General features: G+C 33.6%; 1 protein-coding gene across 3 annotated transcripts in view; it reads left to right on the top strand.

The window, feature by feature from the left end:
• LOC306868285 (inositol hexakisphosphate and diphosphoinositol-pentakisphosphate kinase 1-like) overlaps positions 1-13,251 on the top strand; it is a 32,982-nt gene that overhangs the window by 15,767 nt on the left and 3,964 nt on the right. The window contains exons 16-26 of one of the 3 annotated variants that reach the window (XM_079414397.1): positions 752-873; positions 1,225-1,407; positions 1,495-1,636; positions 1,715-1,938; positions 2,022-2,149; positions 3,409-3,523; positions 3,615-3,722; positions 3,796-3,912; positions 4,058-4,195; positions 5,345-5,441; positions 8,069-8,131. In XM_079414397.1, the coding sequence (XP_079270523.1) occupies positions 752-873; positions 1,225-1,407; positions 1,495-1,636; positions 1,715-1,938; positions 2,022-2,149; positions 3,409-3,523; positions 3,615-3,722; positions 3,796-3,912; positions 4,058-4,195; positions 5,345-5,441; positions 8,069-8,131 (1,437 nt within the window). Of the gene's footprint in view, positions 1-751; positions 874-1,224; positions 1,408-1,494; positions 1,637-1,714; positions 1,939-2,021; positions 2,150-3,408; positions 3,524-3,614; positions 3,723-3,795; positions 3,913-4,057; positions 4,196-5,344; positions 5,442-6,980; positions 7,089-8,068; positions 8,132-13,251 lie in introns of all 3 variants that reach the window. The other 2 variants (XM_079414396.1, XM_079414398.1) reach the window with 2 other exon arrangements.

Below are 13,251 nucleotides of genomic sequence, written 5' to 3'. Positions count from 1 at the left end.
TTATGATTTAAAAATCATAATTAAGACATAACTTAAAGTTTGAGATTATAATTAAATTGATTTAATATGTAATTAGCTTTTTTTATCTCATAAATGACTTTTTGTCTCAATTTCAACTTTTTTTCATAATTATTGCATTATTATTGTGATATTTTGTCATAATTTATGACTTTTAAATAATTTTTTATGTATATAGTATTTAATAGTATAATGCAAGACATGGTCTTGCATTAATAACCAGCTTCATGAAGTACACTGTACATCTCAAAATTGTTAAAACATTTTTTTAATTTTTTACTTGCATCGTAATAGCTAAATATCTCCATTTGACACTTGATTACATGGACAAAAAGAACGATGGACCACAAGAATGCGTCCTATGTGAATGTCGGTTTGTTTTAGGGGACTCATCTGTTCTCTAAAATGGCCGTTCTGGAATCTTAAATCAGTTCTGTTTGCTACACAGTGCAATGCAACACTCATGTGAGAAGCACCTAAACCCATATTGCCGGATGCTTTCAACAGTGTGGATGCATTGAAATGCATGGATTTTTTATTTTTGTGGAGAAAATCTTCAGCCAGTTGGTTGTAAAGCACATTATGTAGGTTTGGAAATGGTGGTTTTGTAATGTGAATGTGTGTGTATACTCAGGCTCATTCATTCCTATGGCTCCAGGACATGCAAATGAATCTGCAGCTCTGGTCTTGTAATTGCTGTTATTTCAAAGACTGTTTCTCTTTGATTTTGCAGGCGATTATGCCGGCTTCCCTGGTTGTGGCCTTCTCCGTTTACACAGCACTTACCGCCATGACCTCAAAATTTATGCATCAGATGAGGGCCGTGTGCAGATGACTGCGGCAGCTTTTGCAAAGGTTTGTTGGGTTTTGTCTGCTGGGTATGTTGGTATTACATAATGCTTTTAGATGGGATTGATATAAACCACAATAGAGTTACAGTGGCACTCAAAATTGTGTTGTTTTGCTTGTTTGTTATTTGTATGCTAAAATGGCATGTTATTTTAGTTTTAATGTTTGGTTTGTTTTTAAAATTTGTTTACTCAAATGTTATATTACATGTAAATGATCTATTTTTTTGGTGCATCTTACATTTAAAAATTTTTTAAAAATCGTATTTATTTTATCCAAGTTTAAATTAGATTTTTTGTTGCCCCCCCAGTGATTATTTCACACATTAATTTAAATTTTACGTGTGGCCGTAATCAGGGTCTGTTAGCACTGGAAGGAGAGTTGACTCCAATCCTCGTTCAGATGGTGAAGAGTGCCAACATGAATGGACTGCTGGACAGCGACAGCGACTCTCTCACTGACTGCCAGCAGAGAGTCAAAGCTCGATTACATGAGATCATGCAGAAGAACAAAGAGTTCAATGAGGAGGACTACAGCAAGGTGAAGCAAGTTACAACTGCTTATTTAAAAATGGCTCAAAATCTCAGTCTAACTAAACTAGTCTTCAATTTGTCCTGTCTCTTTAAGTTGGCTCCAACAAGCAGCCCATCTTTGGTGAACTCTATGGGGGTAATTGTCAATCCAGTCAGTACTTGTGACCGAGTTCACACACTCATTAAAAGCCTTACTTGTCAAATCTGTAAAAGGCTGGAAGACCCCAAATCTGCAGGTTTGCCCTCTTCTTTGGCTTCTTACTTGCTGTAGTTTTGAATAGTAAAATAATTTTTATTTTTTTATTTTTTCACAGATCTGCAGCTATACCACAGTGAGACTTTGGAGCTCATGCTGCAACGCTGGTCCAAACTGGAGCGTGACTTCCGCACGAAGAACGGCCGCTATGACATCAGTAAGATCCCAGACATATATGACTGTGTGAAATACGACACCCAACACAATTCTTCTTTGGGTCTGGAGGACACGCTGGAGCTTTTCCGTCTGTCCAGAGCACTTGCAGACATCATTATCCCACAGGTAGAGGAATCGATAAACGCTGCAAATAGTGTTAATTTATTCTCGTTCATCTTGCTGTTAGCTGCATACACGCTGTCTTTCAGGAGTATGGAATCACTAAAGCAGAGAAGCTGGATATCGCCAGTGCCTACTGCCTGCCTCTGGTCAAGAAGATTCAGCTGGATCTTCAGAGAACACATGAGGACGAGGCTGTCAACAAGCTGCATCCACTGTGAGTCTCTGTACCGGGGTACAGTGCCTAACTCTTTGACAGAGTGAAAGTTAAATCACATTTTGCATATAATACTGTACATCCTGTATAGTGTGTTAAATTACTATTAGTACACTCCACTTCAGCATCCATGCATGCTTTTTTGTTTTTTACTCAAGACCCCTTGTGCTCAACTTTTACCTTTTATTTATTTATGTATTTATTTATTTATTGGCCATAGTGCTTTGATGAAAAGCTTTGTCATGTCATATTTATTAATTGATATCCATTTTACTTGCACTAAATGGTGAACCGTTTTTGTCAGTAAAAATAACATTTTTGTTTTTTGTTGGCAGTAATATGTAAAAATTAATATGTAATATGTTTTTCAGACTTCAGCAATCTAAACTTTACCCAACCAAATTTGTCAGCATTTTGAAAACTGTATAATTATTTATAGATTGATTTATTTTCAATATGGTTGATATTGATATTGTTTTTTTTTTTTGTCAGTTATTGTATTTTGATAAATGTTTATTATGCCATATTTATTAAATAATTATAAATGTAATCTATGTTAATGTTTATTAAATGTAGTCAATTTTACTTCTGCACTAAAATAGCATAACATTTTGTCAGCATTTTTATTTTTTGTTGTTGATTTGTCAAATAACTAGACCAGACCAAAAGTTTTCAACATTTTGAAAAATGTATAAATTTGTATTGTATATTTTTTTTTTAAAGTTTTGATGTTTAAAGATTTCTTTTGGTTTTAGGCATAGTTATTGTATTTTAATGAAAATCTTTGTCAAAATGTAGTCCATTTTGCTTGCACTAAAATCCATACAGGTTTTTTCAATGAAATGAACATTTTTCACACTTTTTTGTTGTTGTTGACAATAGTATTTAAAATAGCAAAACAAACTTTAGCAAACATAAACAAATGTTCCAACATTAAAAAAAAAAATTGTATTTGTAAAAATAATTATATATTGTTTATTTATATTTTTTATATTGTATATTTATATATTATTTTATTTATATTTTATTTATTGTTGATTTAATAGTACTGCCATCATAGACCGTTTTAAAATTTCTGTTGACTTTTGACATCACTAGTCTGTCTTAATGCATACTTAAAAGTTTCCACTTTTCCATAAAAACCATGCAGTATGTACTTCAGCTATCGTATTATACAATTTCACATTGTTGTAGAAGCTCAGCAGACTCAGAACCTGTGAGTGATCATGTTGTGTATTTCATCCCTCCTGGTGGTTCAGGTACTCCCGGGGCGTGATGTCTCCGGGTCGACATGTTCGAACCCGGCTGTATTTCACCAGCGAGAGCCACGTACACTCCCTGCTTAACATCTTTCGCTACGGAGGCCTGTTAGACGTGAGTAAACAAACATCAAACATGCACATGATGCCCCGCATCATGTGTAATGCAGGTTACTACTTGTTTTATCTTATCCGTATCTGTTTAGGAGCAAAAAGATGAACAGTGGAAGCAGGCTATGGACTACCTCGGCGCTGTAACCGAACTCAACTATATGACACAGATTGTTATAATGCTGTACGAGGACAATAACAAGGTATGAGATGTGGCGTCAGCTCTTTGTACTCAATTTCGTTGCTGCTTTTATATGCTGACATTTGTGTCTGTAGGACCCCTCCTCAGAGGAACGTTTTCACGTAGAGTTGCACTTTAGCCCGGGAGTGAAGGGGTGCAAGGATGAGGATAATGCACCAATGGGTTTTGGCTTCCGGCCTGCCTCTTCCGAGGTATGCGTTTCAGTCGCCCCATAAATTATACATCTATATTTATTTCGGACCACATTCCTCTGCTCAACCTTGGATTTTATGTACAACTTTCTAAGAAATATTGCATGCTGGACCACTTCCAACACTTCCATTTCACATGTAACAGAACCACGAGAAGCAGACAGACCCAGGCAGTCTTGAAGACCTTTCCCAAGACGAGACCGACAGAGCTGTGCTGACTGAGCCAATCAGCATTCAGAGGAAGTCGCCACTCATACGAGGCCGAAAGGCTGGATCTATGGAGGTACAGTACTCTATTATAGGCTCTTCTAGTAGGCTTTAATTTTCTTTATTTGATGAACTGCTGCCATAATAAAAAAATGGACACACACATTTATTTTAAATGAAATTCATTTAACTGTGTGGTAATAATAGCAAATAGCAGTGAGTTTTGTGAATAATTTTGTGAAGACCATATAGTCTAATTTCATGAGATGGCATTCTGTGAAAATTTGAGAAGAAAATTAACATGTAACGGGTAATACTTTACTTAAAGCCATTGTGTAATGCATTATAAAAGTAGTTTTCAAACCTTATAATGCGTTGTACAATATCATGAATAATTGTAACCACAGTTAATACATTATAACACTTATCAATTCATTGTTACATAATGCATTTTAAATTTGGTTATAATAATTTACGACAAGATATCGTGCATTACAATGCTTATTATGAATAATTATAATGCGTTATACATAAAGGCTTTAAGCAAAGTGTTGTCAAATTAAGATACTGATAAAATGTTTTGGATGACATTTTAACAATTTGCCTTAATGACAGTATAAAATGCAATTATTTAATTTTGGAAACAGTGTTATGTTTCATTACAAAAATATTGATAATAGAACATAAAGTAATATTTTCTCACATAGTATAACAATTTCAAATGTTTGAGCTCTGTAATACATATTTTTTTAATTAATACTTTTGAGTAAAACTTAAAAACCTTAAATTGATCAAACGTGACTGTAATGACAATTATAATGTTACAAAAAACTTATATACAATAAACTTATTTTTGCCTTTCTACTTAAATTGAAAAAATCCTGAAAAAATGTATCCTGGTTTCAACAAAAATATTAAGCAGCACAACTGTTTTCAGCATTAAGAAATGTTTCTTCAGCACCAAATCATCATATTACGATTTCTGAAGGATCATGTTTGAATCTTTGAACTGTTGTGTATATTTAAAAATATATAACATTTATATTCCTTCACAGGGGTCATCATAGAGGGGTATAATTTAAAAACTTAATAACAAGCTGAATTTATTTTGAATTTAAAGAAGGAATGTTTGTGCTAAAACAATTAGCAATGCTGTTTTGTGTAAATGTCTATTGTTGTTTCTTTTTATGTTCGTCCATATGATTTTGTTTTCCTCTCTTTGCAGGCTCTTTCAGAGAGCAACACTTCTTCTCGAGGACTGGCGTATCGCATCTTCCCATCATCTTCTCGTCAGTCACCTGAGATCAAACCCAGCGGGCTAGGTGGGAATTACATTTCACTTGTGTTGTTTTCATGTAGCACATCTCTCCTGTCATTGGTCTCATTGGAAAAACCTCTTAAGTGACCCGTCCCGGTTGACTGTTAAACACGCTTGTTTCTGTTTAGCACCAATGACACAGTTCAAGGACCTTGCTCAAGTTTATTTAAATCACGTGCGTCGGAAATGCATCCATGCTGCCAGTAGTGGTCTAAATATGGCTGCTGGCAGGACCTTCTCTGCTATTCTTGTCCATACTATTTCTATCTTCAAAGAACATTTACAAGCTGACAAGGCAGTGTTTCGTAGGCTCGACGTTGAATAATGTTTAGAGATTGTGGCTAATGCTGTTTGCACTTCACTAAACCTTTAAAGCATGATTTGCATATCACTATTTTTTAACTAAGTGCATGTTACATTTGGCATGTCTTTCATTTGAGCTTGTAAACAAGTGCTGTTTTTTTCAGTACTACCCTCTAGTGGTTGCAGTAAGTGATATGCTTTTGTTCTTATAGAGCTGCAGTCCTTAAATTACATTTGTCAAGTGTTTCACCCACCTGCACTGGCAATATATTTATGTTCCCAGCTGAGCACCAGTAGTTTAACTGGGTTTTCTATAAAAAAAAAAAGTGCCTCTATATGCTTGGAATAGAGCTTAAAGGAATAGTTCAGCCAAAAATGAATGTCAAAAATGGGTCAGTGAAAAATGAGTGTCCAAGAAGACAAAATCTTTTTAAAAATCTATTTTAAAATGCTTGTACAAAGTTATCTGCATTCGTTTTGGTATAATATGGTTCTGTAAAACTTATTGGATTTTTAACAAACATTTCCATTTAAGTACGTAATTATAAGAAAATTTCAAAGTTAGCCTAGTAGTTATTTTTTAGGGTAAATATTTTATTCCTATTATGAATTATTAATTTAAGACAATTTTATGTTTTAATAATCATTTAAAATGGAAGTTTTTCCTACATTTGCATTTAGACTTCATCTTGGCCATTTTATTTGATAATTTTATAATTATAAATGTTTATTTTATAATATTTTAACAGTTATTATATAATATATTTAAAATAATATAATATTTATTTACATATTATACTTATTAATATAAAAAGAGCATTATAAAAATATAAAATAAAGTGAAAAAGTATTTATAGTAAAATTTGTAATATTTAAACAATATTTTAATAATATTCTGAAAAATATATATTAAAGATTGCACTAAATTGCATGTTCTTTAAAAAAACAAAACATTTGTGTTACAGGTGGTATTTTTTTACTTTATGCTTTAAAAAAAAAAAAAAAAAAAAAATATATATATATATATATATATATATATATATATATATATTTTTTTTTTTTTTTTAATTCAGAAATGTTTTAGAATAGATCAATTAATTTTTGGGTGAACTATCCTGATAACTTCTTCAAATGTGGAGCTGCATGTTCACTTGTGAAAACTAACCATTACTAACCATCGCCTCCCCCTCCCTCCCTCCCTCCCCACCACTCCACCCCACGGTCTCCCTCCCACACGCAGGCGCCCAGTGTGCGGGCCTCTTCAGCGCCTCCTTCCCCAACCTGAGAGACCTAGCACGAGTTCCCCGCAAAAAACCCTCCTCGATCAGGAGTGTGTCTTCTCAAATCGGTATGTCCCAAACACACACACACACGCACAGGGTTATAATGTACCTCAGCCACTTTTGACCTGAAGATTCAAATTATCACAAACGTCCCAGCATACAACACAGCAGGAGCTGTTCCTAAACTATTTGCGTCTAGCTGTTTTTCCGTGTCTCTCGTAGGAAAATTAGGTTTCCACAGTTACCGAATAATGTTATAACTAATCATTTGTCACCTTTGCTACCTTAAAACTGCATATTTGTATGCTGCATGTGCATGTAAACATTTGTTTCATAATTTGCTAAATTGCACAAATTTGCAAGCTTTTTTATGCAAAAGGGAAACATTTTAGTGTCCTATGACGCTTCTGATGTGTTTGCGATGGATAATATCCATGGCAACACAAATTATTGCTTTTACCACAATCTCTAACTGATATTATGGTTATTTTCAAAACATTTATTGGAAATTGCACTCCAATTTCAATGCATTTTCTCAGTCCCCGTTAGGATTAAATACATTATTTGAAATGAATTATTTATTATTAGTATTCTTGTTTTATTATATTTATTTTTATTATTATTAATAGCACTAATTGAAATGAATGTTCACTCCTCACTTTCTTAGCAGCATTAATAGTTTTGTCCACATGGTGTTGCTGTGTCTCTGAGATATAGAGGATTACCTCGCATAAGACATTTGAAATAGCACCCAAAATATTGCCATGTCATGCTGCATCCAAAAGAATGTTGTAGCACAGAGAATTCTGGGTAGTTTGTTGTGACATCTGTTGTTTTTGTTTTTTCTGTTACTCAATCTCCACATTCAAGGGCAACATCTGGCCCCACTGTTACTTTAACCTGCGTGTTATAGATGGTTTTACGAGGAACAGGAAGATTGCATGATGGTGGCAGGATTAAAAATGCTGGTGGTTTTGAGTAAAAGCGAAAGCTGACGAGGGCACAGTGACACGAGTAATGCCGAATGCCTCTTTTATCTCCTCAGAGCTGCTCTCTATGCCGGCAGTAAAGAGATTTTCTGTGTCATATGCCAGGCATCCGACTAATGGTATGTTTGGCGTTTTTGAGTCCGTGTTTTTTTGTTGGCACTCTCCTGCATGCCCTCTGCTGTTGCTAGTCTTCGTAATTTAGCACCGTTTGTGATTTTTCTTTGTTTCATTTAATTTGTAAATCGGGAAGGCTTTTCTTCACCTTTTTCATATAAATTCACAAGACACACCCATCTTAATTAATTTCGCCTTCTGATTGGCTAGATGCATGGGTTGTGCACCGAATATATCACTCTGGATATATTGCTGTTTGTGTGGAAAAATGTGTGAACACCTTTCATGTAGATCCACTTGATTTAGAAATGGTTAACCCTTCCACCACCATTACTGCTTTAATGATCACATGGCATATGTATTACGTCTTCATTGCAAAAGAAATAATAGTCTTAATCAATATTGAAGAATTAATAATTATATAAATATTTATTTGAGGAGGAAAATCTGCATGATATTAAGACTTTTCAGAGAATTAGTTTTTATTTATTTATTAATTACTAGAATTAAAACCATAAAAAAATGATTTCAGCTATGGCAATATTTTTCATTTCAATTTCGTTTAGTTTGATTATACTAAAATAAATAATAATAATAAATATATAAATAAAAACTCTCTCTCTCCATATATATATAAAAATGAAAAATATTTTTAAAAAGCTGATTCATTCATCTCAGTGATACTAAAATAACACTGCAGTTGTTTTAATTGATGCTTTTAATATCATGTGCAGTTTTACTTCTCAAGTCAATGTGTTTTGTTTTAAAGAATAGAATTTCTAGATGCTAATGGGGTGAGGGTTAACATCTGTTTGTACTTTAATCATTATCTTGATTGAAATGAAATTTATGAGAATTATGTTTTTTTTTTATTTAAACAAACTTGTTTATGTATGCAGTGCTTTATATTTGCATTATCTTATTTATTGTTGAAATATGTGTCAGCTTCAGTTAGTATTTACCAAGTGTTTGACTTTGTTTTTGGTCTTACATTTTGAGACTTTTGAGAGACATTTATGATCATTATATTCACATTCACAAGTTTGCTCATGAAGCAAGTCTGTTGCTGATAAAATGATGCATATGTTTAGCACAAGGCTTTGTCGAATGTGGGCGTCTCTGTAGGGATTTGAGTTCAGACCGGTTTTGGTGAGGTTGAAGTGTTTTTCTCCACACCGTACAGCATAGGGAAGAGTTGAAGTGATACAACTCTGCTTATTTCATTTGACTATTTAACACTGCTTGATGGAAACTCATTTTTGCCACGAGTCTCAAAACCCTTCAGACAGACTAACCATGTGTTTCCTATCAACATGTGTCAGTCATTTTTCCAGCCATTAAGCATATTTGTCAAGACCAGGAAGATTTACATGCTGTCAGCACAAATAAATAAATTCTCTTTTCCCACTGAAATGGCATTAGCAGTGCATCAGGACTAGGTTTTACATTTGTTGTAGAATCGCAGGCTCTAATACATGATGCGGTTGAACTTGTTGGCCTACTGTTTAAAAACCATTTTTATCCAATTTCTAAATCCGATTTAAAGTGAAAAAAATGTTGGGCTGACCCATTTAAGCTGCAGATCATGAGGAAAAAATGTACAGTACAGACCAAGTTAATCAAGTCATTAAAATCTAGTTAGTAAACTCAGAAAACAGATGCAGCCTGCTGTTTTATTGAAAAATAAAAACATCTTCACCCCTTAAACCAAGTATGTGTTTTGCACTGTTGATGTCAATTATTTAATTTATTATTAATATTGTAACATATTTAATTATTTGTATAATTATTGTAATTTTGCATCAATAGCATTTTTGCATTATTGACGTTACTTATTTTATTTATTATTAATTATGCCATTTAATTATCAAATATAACAAATCAATAGCATTTTGCATGGTTGATGTTATTAACTTTGTAATTTTATATAATTAATGTTTGTATAATTATTATTAATTATTGCGGTTTTACATCCGTTGCATTTTGCACTATTTATGTCCATAATTTTATTAATTATTAATTTGGTTATTTATTATTTAATCACTGTTTGTTTCAATGGGCTGCCTTTTCAAGCTAAAAACTGCTGTTTTAATTACAAATGATTATTTCTATTATTAATTAGAATTTTTCAGTCTAAAACAGATATACCTACACTATATTGGTTAGATGATATTGTGCATTATGCAGTAAAATATTTATGCTCTTTAAAAATTAATTAACAGAAGCGCATGAGAAAATAGCTTCAGTGCAAGATTATTGCTGCTTGTTATAGCTGACTTTGTATGAATGACTCACTATGTTATGAAACTTCAGGAGTGTTTGCATGCTCTGTGAAACCTAATCTATTCAAATGTTTAATTCAAATACAAATAGCATAATTTGAACGTTGGTTGATGATGCAAAGAGCTTTGCTCAATCTTTAGGCTCTGTTCGGAGAGTTGGCTTCTTACAGGGACTCTAATTGCACTCTAGTTGCCTCTGAAAATAGTTGTAGGTCCTGACAAAACCAAAAACATTAATTTCAGCTCATTAATTGTATGTTGCTGAGTCACTGGCAAAAACATCTCAGCAGGGGTTAAGGCAGAGGATTGCTGTGTGCTGCAGTGGCCTCTCCTTCCTCCTCCTCCTCCTCCATCTCTGTCATCCCTTTGTTCCCCCTCAACCTGCAGTGTTTAGTTCCCTCCCGAATCCCTACAGCCCACACCATCCCTCCTCCATCTCTGCCACATCTTTGCTTACCTCATTCCTCTCCCTCCTGTCCTCCTACTCTGCCTCCTGTAACTCAGTGTTTTCCTCCTGTTTCTCAGTGGATTTGAATTATCCTGCTTATCAATCTGACTCCCCATCCTCAATAATTAACAGTATAATTAACAAAGCAATAGTGATATATTTTCATAAAAAGTGACATTTTTATTAATAAAATCACAAATTATAAATAAATAGTACTTTAATTCCTGTTTTTTAAATGGTAGTAAATAAAAGTATATGTACTTATTTACTTTTTACAAATTAATACTTTAAAAAAAGAACACTACTCCTTACCTTCTTTCTTCTCCTCTGCTTTACAGTATTTCTTTCTTTCTTTGATAGTTGATAGTTAATTGATAGTACTTTACTTATTACTCTTTCCTTTCTGTCTTTCCTCTGTTTTCCCACAATTGCTGTCCCTGGACATTTGTTATCCCTCTCTGTTGTTAACCTTCACCTCTTGCATCCATTCAGTCCTTTCTGTCGTCATCATTCTCTCTCTCCTGTAGCGCTCTTACATGAGCATCAGTGGGTAAAGCTATTAGCTGGGCTCCATCACCTACACTGCTGCTCCTACCACCACCGCCTGCTCCGTGCTGGCCAGAAACCCCCAGAATGCCTCTCTGGTCAGCACTCTTGTCACTTGCTCAGTCCTTCCCCTACTTTCGAGTCTTATTACCTCATTTTTGATGTACACATGCAAAGTGTGTGATGCTTCAGCTTATACCAAAGCGTTACAGTTATCTGCTCTTCTCTTTTATCTGACTTCTTGCTCTTCTTCACTCAATCACGTTTCTTTCTTTGTGCTATATAGCATCTCATAACCTCTGTTCCTCTTTTCTTACCGCATGCCTGTACATATGGCTTGGTGAATGTGAAGATCACTTGCTTATGTTGACGTCTACATAGAGTAAGTATAATGCTCTTGCAGATTTTTACATGTTTATTAGAGTAACTTGATTGGCGAAATGTTACCATTTCCCAAGACAGAACATTATGTACAAGAGGCCCGTAGTTACATTTATTTTACCACCATTACTGAGTGTTCTCATGCTTTGTGCCCTAATACCCTCTTAACCATGGTAAAAATCTATGTAACAATCAAATCAGTGACCTCTAGTGGCATATTGCTTTTATAAATCTGTGGAAACCAGATTATTGATGTTCAATATAAAATTTGATTTCAAATAATTGCTGTTCTTTTGAAATATTAAGCAGCATAACTGTTTTCCACATAATAACAACAATAATAAGAAATAAATTAATGTAAAATAAAATTAATTATATATTAAAATACAAAATATAAAAATATAGCAAAAAAAAAAATAAATAAATAAAAAAATATATATAATACAAAATATACATTTTTGAAGTTATTTTGAATATTAATACACTTAATAAGCATAAAAAATCCAAACTTCTCAATAGAATATAAAACAATATTTGTGTAACCTGTAAGGAACATGAATGTGCATCAAACATTGCTTGTGCCCTTAAATCATTCAAAGGTTTTGTATTTGAATTGCATTTTTATTGCCTGCCATATGGTGTGTACAAACTGCATGACTATATTTGCTATGCAAAACAAGCAGCCTGGCACACTTGATTTCAGTAGAGTTAAATGAATAACATTATCCAAACTGTATATTGTTATTGCTCTTTTGAAACTCAAAATGATTTGTTCATAAATCAGGACTGATTCGTTCAGAAAATTCAACTCACTAACTAAGTTCTCAAGTTACACAAGGCCACACAGTTCAATCTGATTACCAACTATTGTAAAAGACTACAGTGCACCCGGCTTGTGAGATAAAGAAAGAAAGATTATTTTAACAATATGCAAATCTTTCATATCTTATAAAGTGATGAATTAAACTGCTTCTGAGTAACTGTTCTTTTTTTTCATTATTAAACTGGGAAGCATACCACTTCCATTTACACATTTTCTCTATCATCTAGTTCCATTATCTCTAACCTAAAGACATTAGCAGCCGAAGAAGTAATTAAATCCATTTCAATGTACTGGGGTCATTAAAGTGTGTTTCTCCAGCATTGCACTTGTTTTATTTTTTAAATGACAGTTTCTCTAATCTTTTTATTGGTTAGTTAAACATGTAAAGCTTCTAATTGGTTTATTAGTCTGCAGCAGTCCGTCCTAATTCTCTGCGTTAAACTACTAATGCCTTGCAAACAAAATGCAAAACACTTTGTTAGTGGACTGAAGTTCTAGAACTTGTTCATTTTCATCAAATTAATTGTAAAGATGTGTCACAAGCCAACATGGAACATTGCGATTCCAGTTGCATCATGGTGCTGTTGTTCCATCTTTGAGATTGGCGAAATGGTGTTGGGTGGTGTTTGTTTGGCCATGCAGTGC

Source organism: Barbus barbus (assembly GCF_936440315.1).
Source record: "Barbus barbus genome assembly, chromosome: 50".
Taxonomy (NCBI): domain Eukaryota; kingdom Metazoa; phylum Chordata; class Actinopteri; order Cypriniformes; family Cyprinidae; genus Barbus; species Barbus barbus.
Note: the sequence above shows the minus strand (reverse complement) of the source record. Positions and strands in the feature narration are given on the sequence as shown.